Raw genomic sequence first — 27,436 nt, 5'->3', positions numbered from 1 at the left:
ACGTAATTATCAGGTTTTATGTTCAATGCACAGACATAGACATAGGTGCTGAGTTTCATGTGCGCACTGCATTCCAGTGTAGAGGTAATGTGATACTTGTCTGAAGCGACGCACACGTTTCTTTTCATTGGCCAACAGCACCCATGTTTTTCACTGGAGCAACTAGCCTTTAACACCCTTGGTAGGTCTCTGTACTAGTGTCATGCATGCCAATTTGTGTCACAGTGGGTATAAGTGGCATGGAGTAGAAGGCACCAAAGCTTGAATCAGTAAACGCAGCCTGGCGGACAAAGCGTGAGACCGAGCAACTTCTGATGAACAAGCGTAATAGTAGGGCATAAGGTATGCATGTGTATGAAGTGGCATATGCATGTGTCCGTTGGTTTTGGAGAAGAAGATTTTTGTAGCATTTCACAATTTCGCCTCTAATCGCAACATGGCAGCGGCACCATGTGACCGACACATGTAGTTTTCACTGCATTTGTAGGTATAAGTTGTGTCTACAACACTTGCGAGTTTCGTGAGTTTTAATGCATGTATGAGCGTTTTAGGGACATTAGGGGTTTTGGTGGAAGGGAAAAAAATAAATAATAATAATATAAATCCTAATAGAAACAATAGGCAAAAGCGCAAGCGTACATGCTCCGCCCGGCTCTCGGTCACCCTGGACAACCCCGATCTGCAAGCGCCCGCGCCCCCCCCCTTGAATTGGAAAGCAACATTTGGAAATCACATTATCCGCTAAGTAGAATTTTGAATCGAAATTCAACCGTCAAAGTGAAGAAATCTATTAGGAACAGATTAAATGCACCACTATAAACCCGGATGTGGTAAATCTACTATTTTACAGCGCATAGCGATTACTGTTACTTGTTGTTGTTGTTGTTATGTGATAATACCGTATGTATGCATATCACATAACTAATAATAATCACGCAACACATGCGCTGAAATGAGTTGCATTCTGCGGCTTCATGAAGTCTATTCTGCAGGCTTGCCTGTATTCCGTGCTTTTTCGTCAATGTAATTTCACAGCAAGCATTTGTTATTTTGAGCATTGTTATTTTTATTTAATGTATTAATTTCAAGTCAGGTAAAACAAAAATCATATTTACCATGGCAGCCTGGCAAGTGGCATTTGTTAGTTTTGCATATTAAATGATTAAAGAAAGACTTGTTTGGATTATGTCTCGACAGTTAACGAATGTTACGAGTATTTTGTAATCAAATTTCTCCGATTCCAATTAATGAATTGCCCATTCTCCAACAATATAATTAGATTAGTTTATACAGATGACACACATGGATTCAGTCTTCTGTATGTGTTAACACTAAATATTTATAAAATAATCATAATTGGGAATGTCACACTTTAATGTTCAAAATTTATAATGAAAATAAAGCATTTTCTATTTTTTTTTTAATAGCAAGAATAAAAACACCAAATTTGTTGCAGTATATCTTTTATTCATATGTTGCATAGAGAGAGACAATTATTTAGTGCTCACCTGCACCTGGGCTGTAATAACAGGGGTCAAAATTCTCATATGCTAAGTACCCCCCAGTATCACATTTTAACATGTATAAAAGAAGGATGGCAAAAGGGGGATTTAGGCAACTTGTATGCGTTTACCCTATGTTTTTATAGTACTATCCTAAAACAAGGCATATGATGAACTGGCAATATATGTTCCTAATATATACAACAACTTTTCACAGAGACCAAATCGACAGTACAATTTGCAATCATCAAATACTTTTTCAATAGTATGAGTAAACTATAAAATGCAGTAGAAAAGCATGCTGTTTCTTTTGCCTTTGCCGTTGAAACATTCCAATACAAATGGAATATTTGAATATATTAGAATATTTGGAATTTAGAGTATTTGGTCTCAATCCTAAATCGATGTCTCACATTTGTAGTTGAATTATTGAGGGGAATTGTTTTGATTACTTAAAAAGCAGTGTTGGCAAATACCAGCTTTCAGAGAAAAGTTCAAAATGTCTGTTAAAATATGCTTTGTTATGATTTTTCTTTTTTTTTTTTTTTCAGGAAATTCTGAGCAGTGACATCATCATCTTGACAATTACACGCTGCATAGCAATTGTTTATATTTATTTCCAGTTCCAAAACCTGCGTCAGCTTGGGTCAAAATACATATTAGGTATGAATATTTGTTTTGATCTTCAAAGTTATATTTTTATTCAGGGTTTTATTATGCTACAGTATAACTTGACAATGCTTTTCTCTCCACAGGTATTGCAGGCCTGTTCACAATTTTCTCCAGCTTTGTATTCAGCACTGTAGTGATTCATTTCTTGGATAAAGAACTTACAGGCCTTAAGTAAGTATGGGTTATGTTGTATGATTTGTGTATGGTCAATGTTACAGAGGTTCCTGAATTCCATCTAAAAAATTGCATGTCATATCTTCTGTATATTCCCGAGTTATTTGTACAAAGCCTAGTAATATCATAATAGCTTAGGGCTGGGCGATATAACCTAATAATCTCTATTTTTAGAAGTTTGGGTGATACATGATATATCTTCATATATCTTGTTTAAATAATTCAATAATAATCTCTTTAATCATTAAATATTCATTTAAGAAAGTTTACAAACGAGAGGAGGCCATTCGACCCATCATGCTTGTTTGGTGTCCATTAATAACTAGGTAATAATAAAAAGATTAATATAGCGAGTGTAACATTCAAGATTGTAATCTCATGAACCCATGACTGTAAAACAAATCATAAGCAGTTGCATTTCCTGATTAAAGACCACAAAACTACAGCACATATTATTCGATCGTTACACACCAAGACAAATTTGCGCCCTACTATTTGGAGGTGATTGGCTATATAAAAAATGAGTTTTGTATTTTGCACGAATATATCACAAAAACAGTATATCACTCAGCCCTTTAATAGCTGATAAAATAATACAACGTTATAGATTTTAATTTGTATCTAACTCCATAAAGACATTTTTTATTAATGTTCACAAACCCCTGATGCAATTACAAATATTTTTTCATGCAGTGTCTGGTGCACGTGTGTACAGTGAACTGTGGTATAGTGCCCTTCAGGCAAGTCGGCATCAGTGCTGGATATGGGTTGATCTTCAGGGGTATTTCTCATTAACATCCAGCTCTAACAATTTAGAAGGAATTGGGTAAAGAGGAATTAAAAATGACTGACAACTTATAAATTATATAGGCTGAATATACATACCATTGTAGTGAGTGAGGTTTAAAATTTACTTGATAGTAAGAAGGTACATTTTTTATTTTTCCTAACAAAAACAAAACACTAGTAGCAAATTAGTGGGTAGGGCTCTGGACTCATAACTTGAAGGTTGTGGGTTCAAATCCTGGGTGGGGCAGAGTTGTTGTACCCTTGAGCATGGTACTTCACTTAGATTGCTCCAGTAAAATACCTAGCTGTATAAATGTGTACAAACACTTTTTATCTGGATAAGAGCGTCTGCTAAATGACAAATAATGTAAAGAAACTTTCAGGCTATGGCAAGGACTCGAACCCAGATCATTCACGCCACACTGCAGTGACCATACTGCATCACATAACCGTGTAATGTTGGTAAATGTGCATTAACATAAACAGTCTGTATGTTTACAGGAGACGTTTAATGCTACCAATAAAATAATACATTGAAAACTCCCGAAGTGTTACATTATTTTTATCCAACTGTTATTCATTTTCGTTTCAAATGTATTTTATGAAGGAGCTGCACATGTTGTGGGTGTGACAACTGTATTTAGTCAGAAGTTAAGAGTTCAGGTGAAGGAGACATCGGGGAAATCAATATAAATGACATGATATTGTATTGGACTACACCAATACATGAATATAACGCAACATTATTGTAATTACCCATAAACCCGTTGCGGGAGACACGGGTTCAAATCTCATTGTAAAAGGATGTGAAATCTCACTGTATATGGAAGTATCTCACTGTATGATTTCAGTATTTAGTGTATATGTCTCAGAATGCAGTGTATGCATCTCAGTAGAGTGTATGTACCACGGGGTTGATTTATGTCCCTAACGGCGCCTCCTAGAACAGGCTTGCTTTTAATTTTGCCATAACCGTGAGAGGCTTTAGACAAAACTGGAAGAGCTGTGACAGAATTTTTAGGTTGTTTTCTGTTATTTTCTTGATTTTAATGAAGCGAAAATTGGACTACTCCCACTGTATTGGTGGGTGGGATTAAATAGAACTTTAACCAGCCACTAATCGCAAACTACAAAACTGTACATCATGGCATTTACATTAAAAATTAGAAGAAAGTAGCATCTAAATAAAAATGAAACCATGACGGACTACAGTTTTCTAGTAGCGGCTGTGTGAAGGTTGTTTTTATTGTACAAGAAAAGAGCTGTGAGAAGGTCGTTTTGTGGATAAATCATGTTGGATTTAATACCACAAAAGTTTAGCAACGCGATATCCATGAAGTGATGTCATATTTAAATATAAACCACCCGTACCCTACTGAACAATGATCGCTAGTTCACTTGAATCTAAATGAAAACCATACAACAACCAAACTCTGAAATGTAGGCATGGAAAAAGACACCATAAATGTTCAAAACTTAGATTCTGACTGTAACCCAAGTACACTTTTCATCACAGACCCTATTAATGTACTGAACCACAGAAGGTACACGTCATCAGTCACACAAAGACTTGATCATATTAAAAGAAATGTAGTAAACGCAGATGCCAATGCAGATAGTCTATGTACTATAATGGTAGCCAGATGAGTGGCATCATGTGTTTTTTATTGAATGTATTCCCTTTTTAGATTTTTTTTCTATTTTTACATTTGCTGCTAGAAATCTGTATTGAATGCATCTGAAAATGTAAAGTTCCTCAAAGTCAAAATATCTGTGTATTAAAAACCGACCAAATTAAAACTCTAAACATTTGTTTGCCCAATTCTATGTGCTGCTTTTTATCAATTTCAGTTTATAAATGTATACAGTTCAGTGAAATTTCTATTGTAAAACATTTATTTCAAGTTTTTGTAAAATACTTTTTAGCAGCCTCTGTATTATTTTAACACATTGTTATAATAAAAAGGGTCTGGATCTATAGCGAAATGGTGTTGGTCCACATGAATAATCTTCAGAATGTTTAGAGTAGATGTACCCAGCACGCTTAGGTATTTATATATTATGTATAATTTATTTTCCAGCACTCAACCGTGACAACGGTTGTCCAGAAACCAGAATAATAGCAGTTTGTGATTAGTTTGTAAATGTAATAATGCAGCTGGTATTGATTCTACATTCCAGAAACATCGCTTGAAAATCTATAATCCATATTGTAATTTGTCTTTAATTCACTAGGAGTTCAGGGGCATTCACACCTCCATCCATTGAGTAAGGCGATTAAAAAGATCCACCAAAGCAAATGGGTAGTAATTGTGGTTGAAGAAATATGTGCATAAACAGCCTTTTTTACTAAAATTAAACAATTTAATTTTCTAACATTTATATGGAATAGCATTACAAGTATTAAAACTGATGAAAATATGTATTAATTTGTGTTGTGTAATTGGGGACTTCTTTATACAGGTGCTGTTGTTAGTTTGGCATCTTGCAGATCCCTTAATATGGCCTCATGAATCACTAGGTGTCCATGAAACACGAGCTGAGAACCACTGCTTCAGTTAAGAGTACAATTAAATATATTTTTCTCTCTCTCCAGTGAAGCATTGCCTTTCTTTCTGCTGCTGATTGACCTTTCAAAAGCCTGTGCTTTGGCTAAATTCGCATTGAGCTCCAACTCACAGGTATGACATGTGTTGTAGGTCAAGCATAAGGTTTGCTTGTATTTCATTCATTATTATTTTTATTTTATTTACGTTTATAATGTAGGCTATGAAAAGTATGACATTTGACAAATTAACAAATAATGCTTTTAATGATGCTGATGTTTTAACTATTGTTTATACAGGATGAAGTCAGAGACAACATTGCCCGTGGAATGGCAATTCTAGGACCTACATTCACACTGGACGCCCTTGTGGAGTGTCTAGTGATTGGAGTTGGCACTATGTCAGGTGAGGTGATTTTTCTTTAATTACGGTTATAATACTTTAAAGTATAAGTAAATAAAATGAAATGCAAAAGTGGAAAAAAAAAAAAAAAAGTACATGTACAGTGTATTAGGGGTTGAATGATGACTCCCTACTTGGGGTCTGACAGTGTACCTGTATTTACTGATGAGGCTACATGTCATTGTCATTGTTTTGTAAATTTTGTTTGTTCTTCAAGGGCTAACGAATACCTCCGAACTCAAACAAATATTGGCTGATAGTTATTCTGCTCTCTGTAAATGACTCGCAGGGTTTGTGTTGGGTGAGACGCAGTTGTGTGGGGCCCCCTGATGTCTAGTAGCAGTGTTGCATTACAGCTGAATTGTAACTTGCAACAAATTCCTTATTTTATCAGATGAAAATTGTATTTATTGTCAATACCGGCTTTTTTGTATTTTTTTAAAATGTATTCAATGTAGCAGTTCTGAAGCCTCCCCATTTAGTGATGCGGTAAGGTCTCTACACTACACTGGGAGATCCGGGTTCAAATCCTGCTGTGGCCATTTCATGAGCAAGTACTGTGAGAATAAGTGTCATTATAAATTAGAATCCTAATAGCCTATTAAATTGGAATATACATTAGGGCATTTTTTTCAGAATTTTAATCTATTTTTTATCATTGTGGGCTATTTTGGTTTTAGTATTTGGTATTTTTATGCTAGGAAGTGTGTTTGTATACATAGCTCTGAAGTCACACGAAATCAGATGAAAGTCTGAACATTGACTAAATGGTCAGATTCCGTGCAGAATCACAAAAGTCTGCACAACGTGAAAGCACCCCATGTAAACTGGCACACCCCACATTAGTGTTTTCATGATACTAGAATTTTGAACTTCGATACGATACCTGTTCAGTTTCATGATACTCAATACCAATTCAATACCACGAAAAAACAAACTGAACATACAAAATAAATGATCATTCCTTTAATCTTCACTCCAGGACAAACAGAGCAGTGGTGGAGCAGTAAACAATGATCATAGTATGAAGAAAACTGTCTTGAATTCAAGAACCATTCAGACATTTTCTTCAGAAAATGGTGCCTTGGAATCTGTTATCAAGTGGGAACACATGCTTATGATAGTGTTATGATTAATCTTTTCGCAATCACCAGGACCCTTGAGACAAACATAAGCATGTCAGTGTTGTCCTGGGTCACTCTTGATCCTGATGGTCAGTCTTGAGCCCAAAGGCAATGTATTTATGAATTTTGAACTAATCAAATACAGGCCAGAGCCTGAGATGAATATTATTGCAAAACTATTTTAAAGACACTATAAAAGGTAGTTTCCCTTCAAAATAATAACATTGGTTGCTGAACACTATAGCAGTGGACTCCTGCTCCACTGGCATAGCCAGGACTGCCCCACAGACCTACTGTACAGAAATACACAAGTCACAAAGTAGGGAGCAAGGTCCTTGTGCCCTCTGCTCAACACACACAGCTAGGAGCAGGACCACAGACCTACTACACAAATTAACTGAAGGGGAACAATAGTTGTACCCACAACTGTATAATGACAGCAGCCTATAGCTCAACTAATGCCATTAGGAGCAGGCTATATTCATCAGTAAAGCATACACACAGCTGGCTAGCCAGACACTGGAATAGTGTCTGCTGGATGCAACAAGAATATACAGGGCAGCAACAGGAAACAATTGTGTAGCTACCACACAGCACAGAAGTGGTGACCCTCTGCTCCACTAGCACAGCTAGGACATGGCAAGCTCTACTGATGCTGATTTTAAATTAGTTATACAAAGTGGGATGGTAGAGATCAACTCACAGGCCCTCTGCTAATGACAGGAGCAGGGTCTCGCTCGACTGCACACAGTAAGGATCAGACAAGCTCTACTGTATTGTAAATAAACAAAGTATATACACTGTGGGGAAACGGCTCATGTACTCTCCACGCAACACAGACGCAGTGGCCACTTGTTCTCCTAGCAAAGCTAGGAGCAGGGCGACAACAGCTATGCTGTAACAAACTAACTACATACACTGCGGGACAACAAGAGCCAGCTCAAGTGCCCTCCACTGGGACCACCCTGCCTGTGCTGGCCGCATACCTGCTATCCAAAGAACTATATACATAGCGTGGTACAGGCAATACGCTTGCACTCCCACAACACAATGCAAGCAACATGTGCAACAATGAACGAACTATATACATGGTAGCCTCATAGGGCAACGTACTTAAAGGCTGTTTGACAGTCCCTGGAAATGAAGTAGGGCTGCAACAAAACTATTTTGATAATCGATTAATCTGTCGATTTACTACTTCGATTAATCGGATAAAATAATTCCAGCATTAAATGCAAGTTTTTTATTGAAGGTTTGAGTTTTTCCTCATCTTGCATAATGCTCTCTTTAAAACACCTTGAGATGGCAGTTATAAAACCAATAGAAAACATATGTGCAAAAAAAATACTGGCTTTATTGCATATAGTGTATATATTAACAGGTGTTTTTACAATGATCTCAAAACACAAAGCTGTTTTACGCTTCAGTTTGATAGGTCCTAAAACTCTTTTGATTTTGATAAAGTAAACATTAAATTCAGCGTTTACAGGCTTTTCTACATCAAATAGCTTAAATGGCAGTCCAATACTGCACTATAGAGGTAAAAAGACAATATGAGTAGCACAATATTTACATTTACATGCACACTGGATAGGATTAACCATCCGATGTTTACGTTTGTTGAGAGAAAACGAGTGTGCATCTTCCCTTTCCCACCTTACAAGCTGACTGTGAAACGAGTTCAATTTGATCTGATTTTATATGTGTTAAAAATGACATTGACCAAAGAAACACGAGGGGAAGACGTGGATTGCTGGAAAGCTTATCTGCTGGTCTAAACACAATATAGACTGACAATATAAGAACATAAGAAAGTTTAAAAATGAGAGGAGGCCATTCAACCCATTGTCCTTGTTTGGTGTCCATTAATAACTAAGTGATCCAAGGATCTTATCCAGTCTTTTTAAATGTTCCCAAATTGTCAGCTTCAGTCAAATCATTGGGGATTTTGTTTCAGATTGTCACAACTCTCTGTGTAAATAAGACTCCTGTTTTCCGTCTTGAATGCCTTGAAGCCCAATTTCCATTTGTGTCCCCGGGTTCATGCGTCCCTGCTGATCTGGAAAAGCTCCTCTGGTTTGATGTGCTCAATGCCTTTCATGATTTTGAAGACTTGAATCAGGTGTTATTTTTTCAGTTCCCTCAGTCTCTCCAAATAGGACATTCCCTTCAGACCTGGAATAAGTCTGGTTGCTCTCCTCCGAACTGCCTCTAGAGCAGCGATATCTTTCTTGACGTGTGTAGCCCAGAACTGTACACAGTTGAGGTCTAACTAGTGCATTGTACAGTCTGAACATTATGGCCCTCATTCTCAGTTCTACACTTTTGACAATATACCCTAACATTTTGTTTGCCATTTTTATTGCTTCCCAACGTTGTTTGGATGACGAAAGTGATGAGTTTAATTTATTGATGAAATGTGAGATGGACCCAATCAATTTTAATAAGTAAATATTGGAACCAGGATTTTATGAGCTTCTATGAGCATTTTCAAATGAGGGGTGTGAATACTTTTGACTGTCTTCCAGGAAAGACGTACAATGGTTGTATGTGAAGTGGTATGCCTTCCTACAATGTAACCTTTAACTTCCTGCAAGCTTTCACAACATATGCTGTTTATTTTTTCACCAGGTGTGCGGCAGTTGGAAATTATGTGCTGCTTTGGCTGTATGTCTGTGATGGCAAATTACTTTGTATTCATGACCTTCTTCCCAGCATGTGTGTCCTTGGTTCTGGAGGTAAGGCATTTCATTTTGGTATTTTTCTTACAAAATTAGCTGAAACATATATAGTGCCTATATGGAAAAAAAACACCTTTTGGTACCTTATAGTCTGGATTTTGTGTCATGTATCTACACATCCTACCCCACAACTTCCAAGTGAAAATAATAGAAATGTGTAGTACATTTAATTATAAATAAAAACAAAATTAGTGTCCTGGTTGATATGGTAAATGACTGCTTTCTAACTTAATTTGACAGGGAAGCAACCAGGGAGAGTGCAATACATTGACTTGATCTTTTCAAATGACCAAGATAGAGTCATTAGTTAGAGAACCAATGGCAAATTGTGATCACAATATGGTTAGCTTTGAGGCATACTTTCAAAAAACAAGGACCAAGTCTAAAATGATGGTCCTCAATTTTAGAAAAGCAAACCTTGAAGGTATGAGGCGGCACTTAGAAGAGTTAGACTGCAGCACATTGGATACAGAGTCAGTTGAAAATGGATGGTTATATTTTAAGAATATACTACTTGAGGCTCAGGAGAAATTTGTACCAAAACTTAGCAAATTGAGGACCAAAAAACATTGGCCAAAATGGTTTAATAGAAGAATGCAAAAAATATCAAGCGAAAATGTTGTATAGTGCATACAAATGGGATAGGGACGAAATACATAGAATATGTTGAGCTGCAAAGAGATCTTAAGAAAGGGATCAGGAAAGCAAAGAGGGATATAGAAAGAAACATAGCTCTTGGAGCTAAAACCAATGCAAAAAGCTTTTTTCAATACTACAACATCAAGAGGACAATAAAGGAGGAAGTGAAACAGATAAAGGGCAAAATTGGAAGTATCTTGGAAAATGAACAAGATGTGGCAAATGTTCTAAATGAGTATTTCACAGAGGTTTTTACAAAAGAAAAGACCGATAACATGCCACAGGTTAAAGATCAGTCCAGTTAAACCCTGAGAGAGATCAGGATAAATGAGGAGGTCCTGAACGGACTAGCAGAATTAAAAACAAATCACCTTGACCAGATGGTAGCTTTCCGACCGTACTTAAAGAAATTAGGGAATTATTTTTAGAACTAAAATATTCAAAATGACACTTAGAACAGGGGATGTGCCAACTGATTGGAAAACTGCAAATGTCTTGCCTATCCACAAGAAAAGAGAACAAAACTGAGCCAGGAAATTCCAGACCAATCAGTCTCACCTGTATTTTGGAAAAAATGATTAGACAGAAAATAGAGGAGCATTTTAATGAAAACCATGTTCTTGGAGATAGTCAACATGGGTTTAGAGGAGGCAGATCATGTCTTACTAATTTTTTAGATTTGTTTGAACATCCAACTGCAGCTGTAGCATATGATATGATATATGATATACTTAGATTTTCAGAAAACTTTTGAAATGGTTTCACACCAAAGATTGATCCTAAAATTGGAAGCTGTTGATATTAAGGCTAATGTAAACAGTATACTGCCTCACCACGGTGTCACGCCCTCACCACGGTGAAAAATAATTTGTCAATACCAGCTTTTTAAATATTATTATTATTATTATTATTATTATTATTATTTTTTGTTAATGTAGTGATGTGGTAAGGTCGCTGCACTGGGTGGCGGGATTTCCGGGTTTGAATCCCGCTGTGGCTGCTCCACGAGCAACTGCTGCTGTTCCATTCTAAGTTAGATTCCTCATAGTCTATAACACCAGAAAATACATTAGGGTATTTTTCCCTAGTATAGTAATCTATCTTTTATCATTGTGGGATATTTTTGTTTCATTATTTAGTATTGTTATGATAGGAGTATGTGATTGCATACATAGTCTTGCTCAACAAACTATGCTATTCAATGTCTCTAACCTAGCCTTGTCTAAACCCGTGTTCACTATCTCCAAGAATATGGTTTTCATTTAATATGCTCCTCTATTTTCTGGTTAATATGTTTCCTGGCTCAGTTCACTTTCTTGTGGATTGGTATGACATTTGCTGTCTTCCAATCAGTTGGCACATCCTGTTCTAAGTCTAATTTGGAATATTTGAGTTAGCGGCCTATAATTTCCCTAATTTCTTTACGTACTGTTGGAAATGTACCATCTGGCACAGGTGATTTTGTTCGTTTTTATGACAGAAGGATGTAGTCTTTCCTACTGTGCGAAGTGCTAAAACATAATATCCAGAGAAAACAACTAAAGCTCTCCTTTAGGATATTTACAGCAGCCATAATTGTGATTAAGTATTTTTTACATTTTAGAAGTTACTAAAATTATGCAATGGAACAGAGGAATCGGATACTTTACTAATACACTACTACTAACACATGAGAACATATAAACCATTCAATTTGGTGACTGTGTGAGTTCCCCTTTTAAGTTAATGATTTGTTTAGAAACCTTATAATTTAATCAACTCATCTTGCTTAAACAGTAGTGAACATAGCATTTGGCAGAAGCACATTTGCTACAGCTCTTGCCTATTTTCTGCTAATTTACTCTGTCGCCCTGCAGCTGTCCAGAGAGAGCCGGGAAGGACGCCCCATCTGGCAACTCAGCCACTTCGCTCGAGTTCTGGAGGAGGAGGAAGATAACAAACCCAACCCTGTTACACAGAGAGTCAAGATGATAATGGTTAGTGTGTCCTCGGCTACAAGTCCCTGCCTTTAAGTTTCTTAACATTTCAACAACTTTTTAGTTTAAACATTTTTTGTTAAGTAAAATAGTCAATTCCAAAATCATTTTAAATGGTTTAAACAGAAGTGTTGGGTTTTGGGGGAAATAAATATTTAGGAAATGGAATCCTGTGATTGAGGATTCCAATTGGAGCCTGCAAGATGTTAATTTTCTCATCCCTGCCAACACCAGTCCCTGGGCCTGGTGCTGGTCCATGCTCATAGCCGCTGGATTGCGGAACCATCCTCCCAGAACAACACAGTTGACATCGAGAGGGTGGGCCTGGGGCCTACTGAGAATATGCCAAAGAGGATTGAACCAGAGAGGCCGCTGTGGCAGTTCTATCTATCCAGGTAACAATTTCCTAAATGTCTGTCTTTAGTCTTTATTCACCATTATCCCATGTTATCTTACTATTGGACTTTTTAATGCTGTTTTGCAGGATGATCAGCATGGACATTGAGCAAGTGATCACATTGGGCCTGGCTCTGTTGCTGGCCATCAAGTACATCTTCTTTGAGAAGACTGAGAATGAGTCCACGCTTTCCCTGAAGAACCCTATCACTGCACCCTCAGTGGCACAGAAGCGGGTCAATGATGAGTGCTGTAGAAAAGATCCCAGGCTGCCAAAGACTCCTCAAACAACTGTAGCACAGCCCATACATGTGACCAAGGAGGAGTCAGGTTGACTATGTTTTTAAGTATTCTCCCATCCCCTTAATCCTTTGACGCGTACCACTGCACCAGTGCGTCCATTGTTAATTGGTCCCCACAGGGTACATAAGAACATAAAGAAAAGCTCCTTGGTTTGAAGTGGTCGATGCCTTTCATGATTTTGCAGACTTGAATCAAGTCCCCACAGTCTCCTCTGTTCCAGGGTGAAAAGGTTCAGTTCCCTCAGACTACCTTCAGACCAAGTCTGATTGCTCTCTTCTGAACTGTCTCTAGAGCAGCGATATCTTTCTTGAAGTGTGGTTCCCAAAGTGCTACTTCTCAACATTTAATTTACACTATAACTGTTAATCTCCCCCTTTGTCTTTTTAATTTGACAAAATGCACAAAGTGTTTAAAAAACACAAACCACTACATTATCAATGGCATAAGTAAATTGAGCAATACAGAATTACAAACAATTGTATAATTCTACAAATCCACTAAGTTGACGTCAACAGAGTAGAAATCTTTACCTTTTCACTGTTCTCTCTCGTTTCATTAGCTGTGTACACCGATCAGCCATAACATTATGACCACCTGCCTAATATTGTGTAGGTCCCCCTTTTGCCGCCAAAACAACCCTGACCGGTCAAGGCATGGACTCCACTAGACCTCTGAAGGTGTGCTGTGGTATCTGGCACCAAGACGTTAGCAGCAGATCCTTTAAGTCCTGTAAGTTGCGAGGTGGGGCCTCCATGGATCGTACTTGGTTGGCCAGCACATCCCACAGATGTTCGTTTGGATTGAGATCTGGGGAATTTGGAGGCCAAATCAACACCTTGAACTCGTGATTCATCAGACCAGGCCACCTTCTTCCATTGCTCCGTGGTCCAGTTTTGATGCTCACGTGCCCGTTATAGGCGCTTTTCAGCAGTGGACGGGTCAGCATGGGCACCCTGACTGGTCTGCGGCTACGCAGCCCCATGCACAACAAACTGCGATGCACTGTGTGTTCTGACACCTTTCTATCAGTACCAGCATTCACTTTTTCAGCAATTTGAGCTACAGTAGCTCGTCTGTTGGATCGGACCACACGGGCCAGCCTTCGCTCCCCGCGTGCATCAATGAGCCTTTGGCCGCCCATGACCCTGTTGCCGGTTCACCGCTTTTCCTTCTTTGGACCACTTTTGATAGGTACTGACCACTGCAGACCGGGATCACCCCACAAGAGCTGCAGTTTTGGAGATGTTCTTACGCAGTTGTCTAGCCATCACAATTTGGCTCTTATCAAAGTCGCTCAGATCCGTACGCTTGCCCATTTTTCCTGCTTCTAGCACATCAACTTTGAGGACAAAATGTTCACTTGCTGCCTAATATATCCCACCCACTGACAGGTGCCATGATAACGAGATTATCAGTGTTATTCACTTCACCTGTCAGTGGTCATAATGTTATGGCTGATCGGTGTATGTTCCAGTCTACGTTGTTCAATCTGTCAGTAATTCCCTAGTGCAGGGATGGTGAACCTTTTTTGGCTGGAGTGCCCAAAGTCTGGTTTGTATACTTTGCTAAGTGCCAAAGGGTGCCAATAATAAATTAGCGATATAGAAGTTTATACAGGAGCTAAACAGCATTTGTTTAACCAATATTTATGTATTTTTTTGTTGTAATGAAGTTATTATGCAAACGTGCTAACAAACCGCAATACAGAAAAATCTAAAAAGTATGGACAGAGGGAACTATCCCACCCACCCGCCACCTGCATCCACTGCCAACCTCCCCCCACCTTCATCACCTTCCCTTATCTCTCTGTAGTCTGGAGAGCAAGTGTAGCTCTAGTCTGCTGCAGAGTATGAAGCTGAATGAAGCAAGGCACATATTCTTCCCAAAAATAGGTTTATACATATGCAGGTTCTATTTTTCACAGATTATTGTCAATTTACAAATATATAAAAACAATAGTAATAGCACTTCATTAGCTCAGTCATCTTTGGAATATGTCCCTTTTTATTTTGGACAATGAGAATCTTTAATCCTCATTCAAATGAAATCAATCAATCTTAATTGTATATAGTGGAAAACCATTCCAAAGCATGTCACATTAAAGAATAAGTGCATCATACAATGAATACATCATTTAAATGTTGCAGTATTGCTATAGTGCAGTAAAATGCATGAATCACATTTAATCATGCATTAAGTTTGAGGATTATAATGCTAAAATACATTTAAAAACCACATTAAAATCACAATCTACCCTCAAAACAAAATCCCACAGATTCTCCAATTGCCCTGCAAAATGCAAAATACGTCCATTGCTGACCACAATTAATCCCAACAGGACAGATTTACAGTTTTTGTTATCTTCCTCCCGGTCGCAGAGTGCCGTAACGCAGCATAAACTGGCGTGATGACATTAACATCTCGTTCTTGAAGTGCTGCTTTTCGCAGTTCTGTGCGGATCTGTGCAGCTCCACCAATGGGAGAGGAGGATTCTGCAATTCTGCACCTAACTGCGAAAATCTGCTCACAAGAACCCGACCTAAAACATGAACATTCACACAATAACACAAGCTTTGCTCAATTACTTGGGGCCGATGTCATCATTGCCAAATATACTGACTGGTTTTCTAAAGTGCCAATCAATTTAGGTTTTTAAAACAAAAAAAAAACCGCACAGCCGCTCGCTTTGCGTACCAACCAATACGGCTCTGCATGCCACTTTTGGCATGCGTGCCACGGGTTCGCCATCCCTGCCCTAGTGCATCAGTCCTTGTACTATATGTCTGTCTAAAATGGTTCATTCTTTGATCGGCCATGAAAATTTGAATAAGAAAAAGTTATACAATTCTAGAATAAAGTGTGATTGTCAGCACACATGACAAAAGTATGGCCCAGCAGGCCCAGCAGCTTGATATTAAAACGTAAATGCCAAATGGTTTAATCATGGCTGGTAGCCTTACATTTTTTTGTTTTTAACAGCTGAAGTAATTCGACCATTGCCTATGTCAACTGTACCAAAGAATATGTTCATCGTGGGAGACAGTGTTTCAGAGTCTGATCTGCCGTTGGGCCTCCGTCCCATTGAAGAGTGCCTGTCGATACTTAAGAACCCAGAGGTCAGTTTCCACACTGTTTCAGCATACTGCCAGGTCTCATCTTTTTACATAAAGTAAATCTATAATGTCAACAAATTGTGCCTTTTCAATAGATCTAAAAAAAAAACTAGTTTTAGATATATTTATATGACTGAAATATACATAAATCTACGTATTGCTACTGGAATCCTTTATTACATTTAAAATGTATTTGCTTCCAAAAAGTTTGTATAATCTATAGAATGCAGTTTCCTATTTGTTTTAATACAAAACTGACACAAATAATTGCTAAAATGTACAACATCTAACTATCAATTCTAATAAATCTGGTAATATAACTGTTCAGACATTTGATTAGTGTAAATAAGAAATGGAACTAACACCCTGATAAGTATTGATGCTCCTGATGGTTGATGGATAGTTATATCTTGTCTCAAATTACTTTTTTTTTTCACAGAAAGGTCCCAAAATCTTAAGCAACGTAGAGGTGATTTCCCTGGTTAACGCTAAACACATCCCTTCATACCAGCTGGAGAAAATGATGGAGACTCCAGAACGTGGGGTAGCAGTCCGCAGGCAGATGCTGACAGAAAAACTATTAAACCCATCTGCTTTACATGATCTGCCTTACAAGGACTATGATTATTCTAAGGTAAGTCTATGTAGGTGTATGCATCATTATCAAAGTTTTAGTTATTTGTTAATTCACTGTCCAAATGCTTTGGAAGACTGCTTCCTGCAACATTCTAACAGTTCTACCTGTACCTGCTCTCTTCCTGTCTTGTCATTTACCTTGCACAATTTTGCACACAGTCACTATTATTATTTGTATTTATTTATTTACAGATGCCCTTATCCAGGGCGACTTACAAAATATAAGCGCAATACAAAGTGCAGAAATTCAGTGCAGTTTGAGGCATAAAACATTACAAATTCACATTTACATATTACAATGCAATTCAAACCATAATACATTTTAAAAATTCCAAATTACACAGGCGTATACAATATGAGGTCTTGCATCCTGGATTTTAAAAGCCGAGTGTAGACATGATGTCAGTCAAGGGCCAAGAGAAAGGGAGCATAGGGGAAATCAAAATTAGCAATAAGAGTACGAGAAACGCAAGCAGTATGATAAAACGTTGTAAAGTACAATCTTACAGGAGAATGAATGATTAAATTACAAGTAGTGTCTGAAAAGATGTGTCTTGAGTAATCGCTGGAAGTAGGTCAGGGACTCTGCAGGGAAGGTCATTCCACCACTTAGGGGCCAGGGATGAGAAGGAATGGCTCTGGAGGAAGGGGGAGTGGAGAGGCAGGGTTAGTCTCCTGGCATTGGAAGACCGCAGCAGTCTGGATAGGATGTATGGGGAGACAAGGGTCTGCTGGTAACTCGGTGCAGTGTGGTCGAGACTGCGGTAGGTAAAAATTTTGAACCTGTAGGTATTCAGGGTAATGTAAGAAGATGGATTATGAACTGGTTGATGTTTAGGAAACAGGGTATCGATTTGAGGAGTTGCTTCTAACTGGAGTGAGGTTGTTAGTGGAGTTCCACAGGGATCAGTACTAGTGCTTCTGCTTTTTCTAATCTATATTAATGATCTGGACTCTGGGATAGTTAGCAAATTTAGTCAAATTTGCAGATGATACTAAAATAAGTGGTTCAGCAAATGCAATGTCGGCAGCACAGGCTATTCAAAGGGACTTGGATAATATTCAGTTGTGGGCCGACACCTGGCAGATGAAATTCAATGTGGACAAGTGCAAGGTAATACGTGCAGGTAACAAAAATGTCTATAATTACACTATGGGAGGAATAGAACTAGGAGAAGTAACGCATGAGAAAGACCTAGGAGTCTGTGGACTCATCACTTTCCCCACAATGTGGGGAAGCAATAAGAAAGGCAAACAAGGGCAGTAATGTTCAGATTGTACAATGCACTAGTTAGACCTCATCTGGAATACTGTGTACAGTTCTGGGCACCACACTTCAAGAAAGATATCGCTGCTCTAGGCAGTTCAGAGGCGAGAAACCAGACTTACTCCCAGCTTGAAGGGAATGTCCTACTGAGGGAACCGAACCTTTTCACCCTGGAACAGAGGAGACTACGTGGGGACTTCATTCAAGTTTTCAAAATCATGAAAGGCATCGACCACATCAAACTAGAGGAGCTTTTCCAGATCAGCAGGGACACACACACCCGGGGACACAAATGGAAGTTGGGCTTCAAGGCAGTGAAGTCAGAAAACAGGAGACACTTCTTTACACAATCTGAACAAACTCCCCAGTGATGTGGTTGAAACGGAAAATTTGGGAACATTAAAAAATGGACTGGATAGGATACTTGGATCACTTGATTAATGGACACCAAACAAGGACAATGGGTTGAATGAATTCCTCTCATTTGTAAACTTTGTTTCTTTATTTTTAAAACAGCCTTTTTTTTTGTTTTTTTACAAATCCAAGCAAGATGCTTACTTGCTTTTTCCCACAGTTTTTTTGGGGAAAAAAGGGGACTTAGCCCTGCTACAGCAGTATATTCAGTATTTAGTTAAACAATACCTCCTCTTGCTGTGCTAATCTATCATGTAACTGAGTTGAAGAAAGATCTGATACTGAATTGTTTGGGGGAGGGTGCCTGAATAGCACTGGAGAAACCCTAAATAACAATTATTAGAATTACACCAATAATTGTTAAATGTTTTATTATCTTAATCTTTTGTCTTTATCTGTTTTCAGTGGAACCTTGGTTAAAATACTGTGATACTTTTGGGCAATTGTTGGTCAATTACAGTGCATTTAATAACAATATTGTTGGTATCATTTTTTTTCAAGCTCTTAATGCTCAAATTAAGTAAAAGATTAATATTTTATTGTCTGAGTTTCCAATGCAGACAAACAGTGATCATTGTTTTATGGAGCTGAAGTGTCATGTACTCGAAGGTGAGGACAGTTTAGTGACCATAAATGGCCATGATTTGATTGCATTGCATTATATAAATTAGGTCAGCCCTGAGTGGTCTTATTGTGCCAGACCTGTTCCTCTGTGGGTATACCTGGGTGGTGACCAGTTATCTGAGAACAAATTTTACAGTATCAATTATTGAATGCTTACTTGAATACCTTCCTGGTGGAGAGGATATGCTTACATGTTTTCTCCGAAGATTAAAATAATTATGTTTTTTCAGTGTTTCCCCTACCATTATACTGTTGGTCAGCCCGCACCCCCCAAGTTCACTTGCCACCCTGCTTTTATGACAAGAAGCATAACAAAAATTATTAAAATACAAGCTTGCTATGACCCCCCATGTAATATCTGTGTCCTGGAATAAATGCTATGTTATGTTTCCTTATCTTCAAATATATACATCAGTCATTCAGTAAAATAAATATTACTGTAGTGGTGTGAATTATACAGTTTCTGGTTGATAGGCCTGGGAATCATGCACTGTTAAAGCCTAGTTGCTTTGATGTTTTCTGAGATCTGTTACATTTGTTGTTGATGTCTTGTATTTCAGGTTATGGGAGCCTGTTGTGAAAATGTGATTGGATACATTCCTGTGCCAGTTGGAGTAGTAGGGCCACTACTTTTGGATGGAAAACGGTTTCAGGTTCCTATGGCAACAACAGAGGGTTGCCTGGTGGCCAGTACAAATCGTGGATGCAGAGCGATTGCTGTAAGTATCATCTGAGGCTGGGCTGAGGCATCGGGAAATGTAATTACAATAGTGTCGCATTCATTTTACAATCCTCAAAATATAATTCTCTTTAGTAAATATAGAAGATTGATATTTTGAGGATTGTAAAATAAATCAGACAATTAAATTTCCTGATTAGGTTAAATATCCACTTTTTTAAAGGGTGCAAATGGTTAGAGCTAGTGCCTGACAGCTGCTGACATCCAGGCTCTCCAGTTTCCTCTCGCATCCCAATACATGCTGCTTTGGTTTATCGGCTACTTTGAATTGCCTGAGTGTATGTGTGGGTCACCGACGACCCTTTTTATAGTTATCCTACTTTTGCTGCATTTTACTTGTTTTCCAAACACAGTCACCTTAAAATTCTTTGTATTGAATTATTTTTTCTACTCTTCATACACTTCTATATACCAGGGAAAGCATTTGTGACATTTCATTTATTTTATCAAGAAAATTTATTGTGGAATACATATATTTAGTCTGCTGCATACAGTAAAAGTTGAATTTATCCAGCATTTAACCAAACCGGATGCTTGACCATTTCAGTAATCCCACTCTATACGAGAGTTATCTGTAATAGACAGCCATTTCTGTAACGATTATGAAATCTACAAAGATGCTGTGATTTAATTTTTAAATACAGACACTAATGTAATTTGAGTTTAAAGAAAGCTCAGAGCAAAAAGCATTTAATTGAATGAATACATGCAATATCCACCTGATCTATGGTACACCAGGGATGGTCTGGGGCTTTAAAACAGACCAGCCCACAACAACCAGCCTGTGAATACTTCACCACCCTGCTGAAGTATTAAAACATCTGATAACATTATTCAGGGTAATCTCATTCCTTAGTTATGTGCTCCTGTGATGAGCTGTGCAGATTGGCACTTCGTGAAAGATTTCAAAACTGTCCAAATCAGTCCAAACTGATTTTTTTTGTTGACAGAAGCAAACATGCTACCAGCTACTGGTCTGCCATTTATGTACCCCATACCAGGACACCTGAAACTGCTTTGTTTGTTTCCTGTCTTTCTTAAACGTCAAGCACAGGTTTTATTCTACCTCCCACGCAAAAACACATCTCTCTTTATCAATACCTGCACTGTTTTTGATTAATTTCCAATTCTAAACTGGAGGAAGGAGGATCTTGACACAGCATGAAAGTGCAATTCAGTGGGTCACAGAGTATAAAATTGTCATTTATTCAGACCAGATATTTAGATTTTTGTCCCCTAGAATTAAGACTTTTAAGAGTTTAGCAAAGAAATGTCTTGTTTTTAATCTTGGACAGACAGCAGAGTAGTGTTTGTATAGCTGTGTTGTTTGAGTTTCCTTTTTTCCCCCTCCTCTCCCCACAGCTGGGAGAAGGAGCCCGTAGTCGGATCCTGGCTGATAGGATGAGCCGAGGTCCTGTGGTGCGGTTGCCATCCGCCTGCCAGGCAGCCGAGGTCAGGGCCTGGTTGGAGAGCCCTGATGGCTTCAAGTATATTAAGGAAGCTTTCGACAGCACCAGCAGGTCAGTGACAAAAGTTAAAAAAAAAAAGTATTGCTCTGACACTTGAACGATGCATCGTTAAAAGTATATTAGTCTCCAATACTTTGTACCCAAAGGGTTAATAATACATGGTCAATATTTTGATTCTTTGGAAATCCAGTAAGGTGTGCATTTGTATAGCAAAAGCCGGTCCCAAAACATTTTTTTCCATTGACATGGTTAGTGAATCTAGTCTTCATGGATTCATTATTTATTTCTTAGCAGACTTACAAAATAAAAGCACAATACAAAGTACAACAAGTGCAAAAATACAGTGCAGTTCAAGGCACAAAACATTATAAATTTCAATTTACATAACAGTGCAATTCAAAGCATAATACATTTTACAAATTCCAGGTCACATATTGGTCACATCCTGGATTGTAAGAGCTGAGAGCAGACAAGATGATAGGTCACAGTCAAGTGCAAAGGGAAAGGAAGTATTAGGGAAATCAAAATAACAATACGAGTACTAGTAACACAAGGCAAGTAGTATGATAAAACATTGTAAAGTGCTATTTTACAGGAGAGTAAATGACTAAATTACTGTCTGAAAAGATGTGTTTTGAGTAAGCGCCGGAAGGAGGTCAAGGACTTTGACTTCAGTGGGAAGGTCGTTCCGCCACTTAGTGGCCAGGGATGAGAAGGAGCGGCTCTGGATTAAGGGAAGTGGAGAGGAAGCAGAGTTAGTCTTCTGGCACTGGAAAACCACAGTGGTCTGGAGGGGATGTATGGAGAGACGAATGTCTGAAGGTAGCTTGGTGCAGTGTGGTCGAGACAGCGGTAGGTGAGGGTCAGTGTCTTGAACTGAATGCGTGCCAGTATCGGGAGCCAGTGGAGGGAGCGGAGCAGTGGAGTAGCGTGTGCGAATCGTGGCAGAGCAAATACCAGACGAGCCGCAGAGTTCTGGATGAGCTGGAGCGGGCGGGTAGTAGATGCAGGCAAGGGCGGCCAGGAGGGAGTTGCAGTAGTCCAGGCGGGAGATGACCAGTGACTGGACGAGCAGCTGAGTCGAGTAGTCGGTGAGGAAGGGACGGATTCGGCGTATGTTGCTCAGGAAGAATCTGCAGGTGCGTGTCAGCGTAGTGATGTGCTGAGTGTAGGAGAGCGCAGGATCGAGGGTGACTCCTAGATTCTTAGCAGAAGGATAGTGTCGTAGATTCCAAGGGGATTGAGATGGAGAGAGCAGCAGAAGGTGAGAGGGGGTTAAAAAAAGAGGAGATCCGATTTGGAGAGGTTGAGCTTGAGGTGGTGTGAGTGCATCCAGGCGGAGATAGCAGACAAGCAGGAAGTGAGGAGAGGCTGGGGGGTGGATGAGGAACCTCGCAATGTCACTTGGTAGGTCCGATCGCTGAGGTAGGAGGAGAACCAGGTGAGAGCAGTCCCAGAGATTCCAAGGTCAGTGAAGCAGGAGAGGAGGATGGAGTGATCGACAGTGTCGAATGCTGCGGAGAGATCAAGGAGGATGAGGACTGAGGAAAGGGAGGCCGCCCGAGCACAGCTCAGTGGAGTGAGCTGTGTGGAAGCCGGATTGCAGAGGATCCAGGTGTGAGTGATGGGGAAGAAATGCTGACAGTGGACCGCATGCTCAGGGGTCTTTGAGAGGAAGGGGAGTAGGGAGACAGGGCGGTAGTTCTGAGGGGAGGTGGGGTCAAGGGTTGGTTTCTTTGAGGAATGGGATGACAGCAGCTTGTTTAAATGCAGAGGGGAAACAGCCAGAGAGGAGGGAGGAGATGAAGGGGAGTAGATCAGGAGCAGTCGCTTGAAGGAAACGAGTCGGGAGAGGGTCCAGGGCACACGTTGTAGATTTGTGACCTAGGAGGAGAGAGGAAAGTCCAGAGTCCAAGAGAGGTGAGAATTAAGAAAGGAATCTTGGTTGGTAGAAGACTTGGGGCATTATGAGAGAGGAGGGGCAACTGTTGAAGAGCTTGCGGATGTCTAAGATCTTGGAGGAGAAGAAGGAGGCAAAATCATTTGCAGTGAGAGACTAGGGGGAGGAGAAGGTGGAGTAGAGTTTGTGGGGGTTGTTGACAGTGTATTCAAAGAGTGATTGGAAGTAAGACTTCTTGGCTGAGGTGAGTGAAGAGGAGAATGTAGACAGTAGAGAGCTGTAGAGTTTGAGGGCAGCTGGGAGTTTGGTCCTTTTCCACTTCTGTTCAGCGGCATGCAGACTGGATCGGTTTGAGCGGAGAACGGAAGATCGAAGGCTGAGGAGGGGTGGGATGGATAGGATTAGACGTGAGAGGACAGAGAATCAAGGGAGGAAGTGAGGGAGGAGAACAAAGAGTAGGTAGCACAGTTGACATAGATGGGAAAAAGTCAATGGAAGGTAAGAGCGTGAGGGCAGTGGAGGGGAGACGGAGCGGAGATTATGGTGGAAGGTGATGGAGGGAGTGGGTGGGGTGGCGAGGGAGGGAAGAGAAAGGGAGAAGGAGATGAAGTGTTGGTTTCAGATGTCCATGGGTGTCACAGAGTGTTGAAGGGGAGCAGCCTCTAGAGAAGATGAGGTCTAGCTGGCGGCCTGCCCTGTGAGTGGGGGAGACTGGGAGAGAGAGGCGTTAAAGGAGTGAAGAAGATGAAATCCAGCATAGTGGGAGGGGTTGGAAAGGTGGATGTTGAAGTCTCCCAGGAGGATGGTAGGTGAGGACAGTGAAGGGAGGGAGGAGAGAAGAAAGCCGAGTTCATCAAGGAAGGAGGTGAGTGGACCGGGAGGATGGTAGAGAACTAGAAGGAAGAGGTGAGTTCCACTGTGTGGGATTCAAAGCTGTTAGTTGTGATAAGAGGAGAGAAAGGGTGGGACAGAGAAGAGGAGAGCAGGAGCCCTGTTCCTTGTCCCTGCCTGTTAAGATGGGGGGGAGTGGGACAGGACAAATGGAGAGGATAAGGCAGCAGGGGTTTTTGAGTCTCGGAAAGAGCAAGGAAATCCAGAGTGGTGGGAGGCAAAGGCGGAGCTGAAGTCAGCCTTGTTGGAAGCTGAGTGGCAGTTCCACGGGCCCCCAGAGACTGGAGTAGAGGGGAGGGAGGAGGAGGGGAGAGGCAGGGAGATGAGGTTAGAGGGATTAGGGAGGCAATGGCGTGCAGGTGCACAGCGAGAGGAAGGAGAGAGCAGGACAGGCATTGGAGAGATCATCATGGTTGACTGCTTTTGCTGTGCAGCATCTCCTCGCAGTCTTTTCCTCGCTGGAGTCCCTGCCATTTGTAAATGCCTGAGTCATTACTTTTACGTAGAGAACTATATAATGTTAATTATCCTATATGATGTAGTGGTCTTTATATGAAACTAAATCAACATTTAAAATCTATTCAAGTGTTTTTTTTTCCCCTTATTATTGTGTTATTCGATTTCTTAGACACCCTTATCCAGGGTGACTTACAATTTATTACAATACATCACATTTTACTTTTTACCCATTTGTACAGCAATCTAGGTGAAGTACCATTAAGAAAGATACAACAGCAATGTCCCCCACCTGGGATTGAACCCACACCCCTCCACTCCAGAGTCCAGAGCCCTAACCATGACACAACACTCTTACCTACATTACATTATATATCTGACCAGTGTAAAATCTGTTTACAGTGATTTTGTTACTTGCATTATTGTCAATCACAGAAGGCGTAGTCGAAGTACCAGGCCAGTGTGAGGCAGGGAGGGGTTTAAATAGAGAGACAGGTAACCAGAAGATAAGAAGCAGGTGTGTAGTAAGTGATCTGTGTGATTTATTCTACAGGGGTTTGACAGGGGAGACTGGAATGGGAGAGGTAATGGCGCCCTCTGGTGGGGAACTGAGGAAGTGCTTACACCTAGGTTGTGACACTAGTAAAGTGGAAAGAACTATGCAGCAAATAGCTGAAATGGTTATGTTCTGTGTGAAGAAATTATTGCTAAAGACCATGTTACCACTTAGCTTTGTAGAGGTTGAAGGTTTTAGAGAATTGATGCACTATATTGAACCCCAATAGAGTGTACTGTACTTCAAAACCATGACTGCTAGATTAGATGCACTTTATGAAAAGAATGCTTCCTCCATTAAAGCTAGCCTTTCAAAGGCAGAAAGTGTTGCTATCACCACTGACTCATATGTCACCCTAACATGTCACTATATCAATGAATGGGCCATTCGCAACACGTAGCTTTGATGAAAGACATAAAGCACTGAACATCACTAATTACCTGAGAGGGGCAACAGAAAAGTGGTTGTAGACATCTGAGAAGGTGGTAGCTTGTGGTCATAAAGTGAGTAACATGGTTTGGGAAATGACAGCTTGACATTACTGATGGCTTCTAATTTGCCAGCATAAACTGTATGATAGTAGCAAGCAGCAGGCTGGTATCACACTTTCACCACAGAACAGCAACAGTCTCCCTTAAACAAAAATAAGAGCAACAAAACCTACCCAAGCACAAACTCATTTGAATATTGATATTGTCGTATGCACTGGAACTCTGCGTTTGAAATGTCAGCTACGTTTTCACATCGGAATGTTACTAAACTGGCAGACACGAGAACTCTGGAATTGACAGATGAACACTGGCAAACTGTTGAAGATTTAATTACAGTTGTAGCTTAATGTACACTTATAAATTTCAATTAAAGAAGTGAATTTATAGTATCACCTTATCATGAATCCTGGAATCTTGTAGAACTCAATTTCTGTAATAATTGGACGCAGACACCAATTCCAAAGATATAAATTGTCAAATGTATTCAAAAACAAAGACTAAATGTAGCACTACACTAATTATACAAAAGGGAAAAACTAATTAAAATTCAACTCAACAAATCAAAGACAAATCACTTCCGTGACCATATCAAAAACCATGGGATCGCATATGATAACACACAAATCGTTAAACAAAAAAGGTTATAAACACATTGACTACAATACCGGTTAGTAAGACGAAGGTGAGTCTCTCATTAGTATTGTTAGTCAGACATTAAATAACTACGCAGGTTAGTATTTATGTCGGGTAACTCGTTATATATATATCAGTCTCATTTACGTTTAGGTGCAGAGAAAGATCCTATCATTACTTGTTACCACAATTTCCCTTAACTGATTATTATCCAATGATTACGGATAGGCAGTGCCACCTATAATCTGGTGTCTATTAACTTGTGTCAATTTCAGACTAAACGGTTAAACCGGAATGAGAAGATGATATTTCTCGGCGTTGACAGATTTTATTTCTAAAATTATCAACAAAACAGTTTAATGCAACACACATTTATATTTAAGAAAACTAAATGATATTACACATTCTAGAGTTATGAGTCACAGATTAACATTTCAAATTGATTTCTCAAATGTCATGAATCACGAACTCCAAACTGTTAAACTTATCTGAACTTCGTCGCAGAGAGGCCTCTCAGGCTTCGGGCTCAGATAACAGCACACGCCACGAGGTGTGGTTTGCAACAAAGGCAGTCCGGTTCGGCTTTGTTCAAGAACTTCCACTCAGTCTATGCACCTGGAAGTTGGGGTTTCGCGAATGTAGAGTCTTTTCCAAACAGATTTTCCACTGGTTTGAAGGCTCCAAGGTTGTGCACAAAATCTTCTTTGTAAGCAGGGTTTCCACCATAGTTACTTGAAGACAAAGTCTTTGAGGAAAGCAGGGCCCTGTTCGTTCCAAGGGTCAAGTTTCATAAGACTCAAATAGCTATTTAAATGACTGACACTTTCATATTCAGTCGACTTAGTCATTTGTCCAGCTGTAAAACTCCACTGATCAGGTGGGCACAGGCGGGCATGCGCAGTCTGTAAAGTTCTTTAAAAGAATTCTTTGTACGGCTCAATCTCCTTCTCCCAGTTTAACTCTTCTGTTGCCGGCAAAGACTT

General features: G+C 39.6%; 1 protein-coding gene across 1 annotated transcript in view; it reads left to right on the top strand.

Annotated features, from left to right (window-relative positions):
• Positions 1-27,436, top strand: part of hmgcra (3-hydroxy-3-methylglutaryl-CoA reductase a) — a 44,621-nt gene that overhangs the window by 6,880 nt on the left and 10,305 nt on the right. Inside the window, exons 3-14 of the mRNA XM_066711773.1 lie at positions 2,054-2,165; positions 2,258-2,345; positions 5,734-5,818; positions 5,983-6,088; positions 9,841-9,947; positions 12,446-12,565; positions 12,800-12,960; positions 13,050-13,291; positions 16,244-16,380; positions 16,817-17,011; positions 19,879-20,037; positions 21,420-21,577. Of these exons, the coding sequence (XP_066567870.1) occupies positions 2,054-2,165; positions 2,258-2,345; positions 5,734-5,818; positions 5,983-6,088; positions 9,841-9,947; positions 12,446-12,565; positions 12,800-12,960; positions 13,050-13,291; positions 16,244-16,380; positions 16,817-17,011; positions 19,879-20,037; positions 21,420-21,577 (1,670 nt within the window). The remainder of the gene's footprint in view (positions 1-2,053; positions 2,166-2,257; positions 2,346-5,733; positions 5,819-5,982; positions 6,089-9,840; positions 9,948-12,445; positions 12,566-12,799; positions 12,961-13,049; positions 13,292-16,243; positions 16,381-16,816; positions 17,012-19,878; positions 20,038-21,419; positions 21,578-27,436) is intronic.

The sequence above is a fragment of the Amia ocellicauda genome, chromosome 8 (genome assembly GCF_036373705.1).
Source record: "Amia ocellicauda isolate fAmiCal2 chromosome 8, fAmiCal2.hap1, whole genome shotgun sequence".
In the NCBI taxonomy this organism is placed as follows: Eukaryota; Metazoa; Chordata; class Actinopteri; order Amiiformes; family Amiidae; genus Amia; species Amia ocellicauda.
Note: the sequence above shows the minus strand (reverse complement) of the source record. Positions and strands in the feature narration are given on the sequence as shown.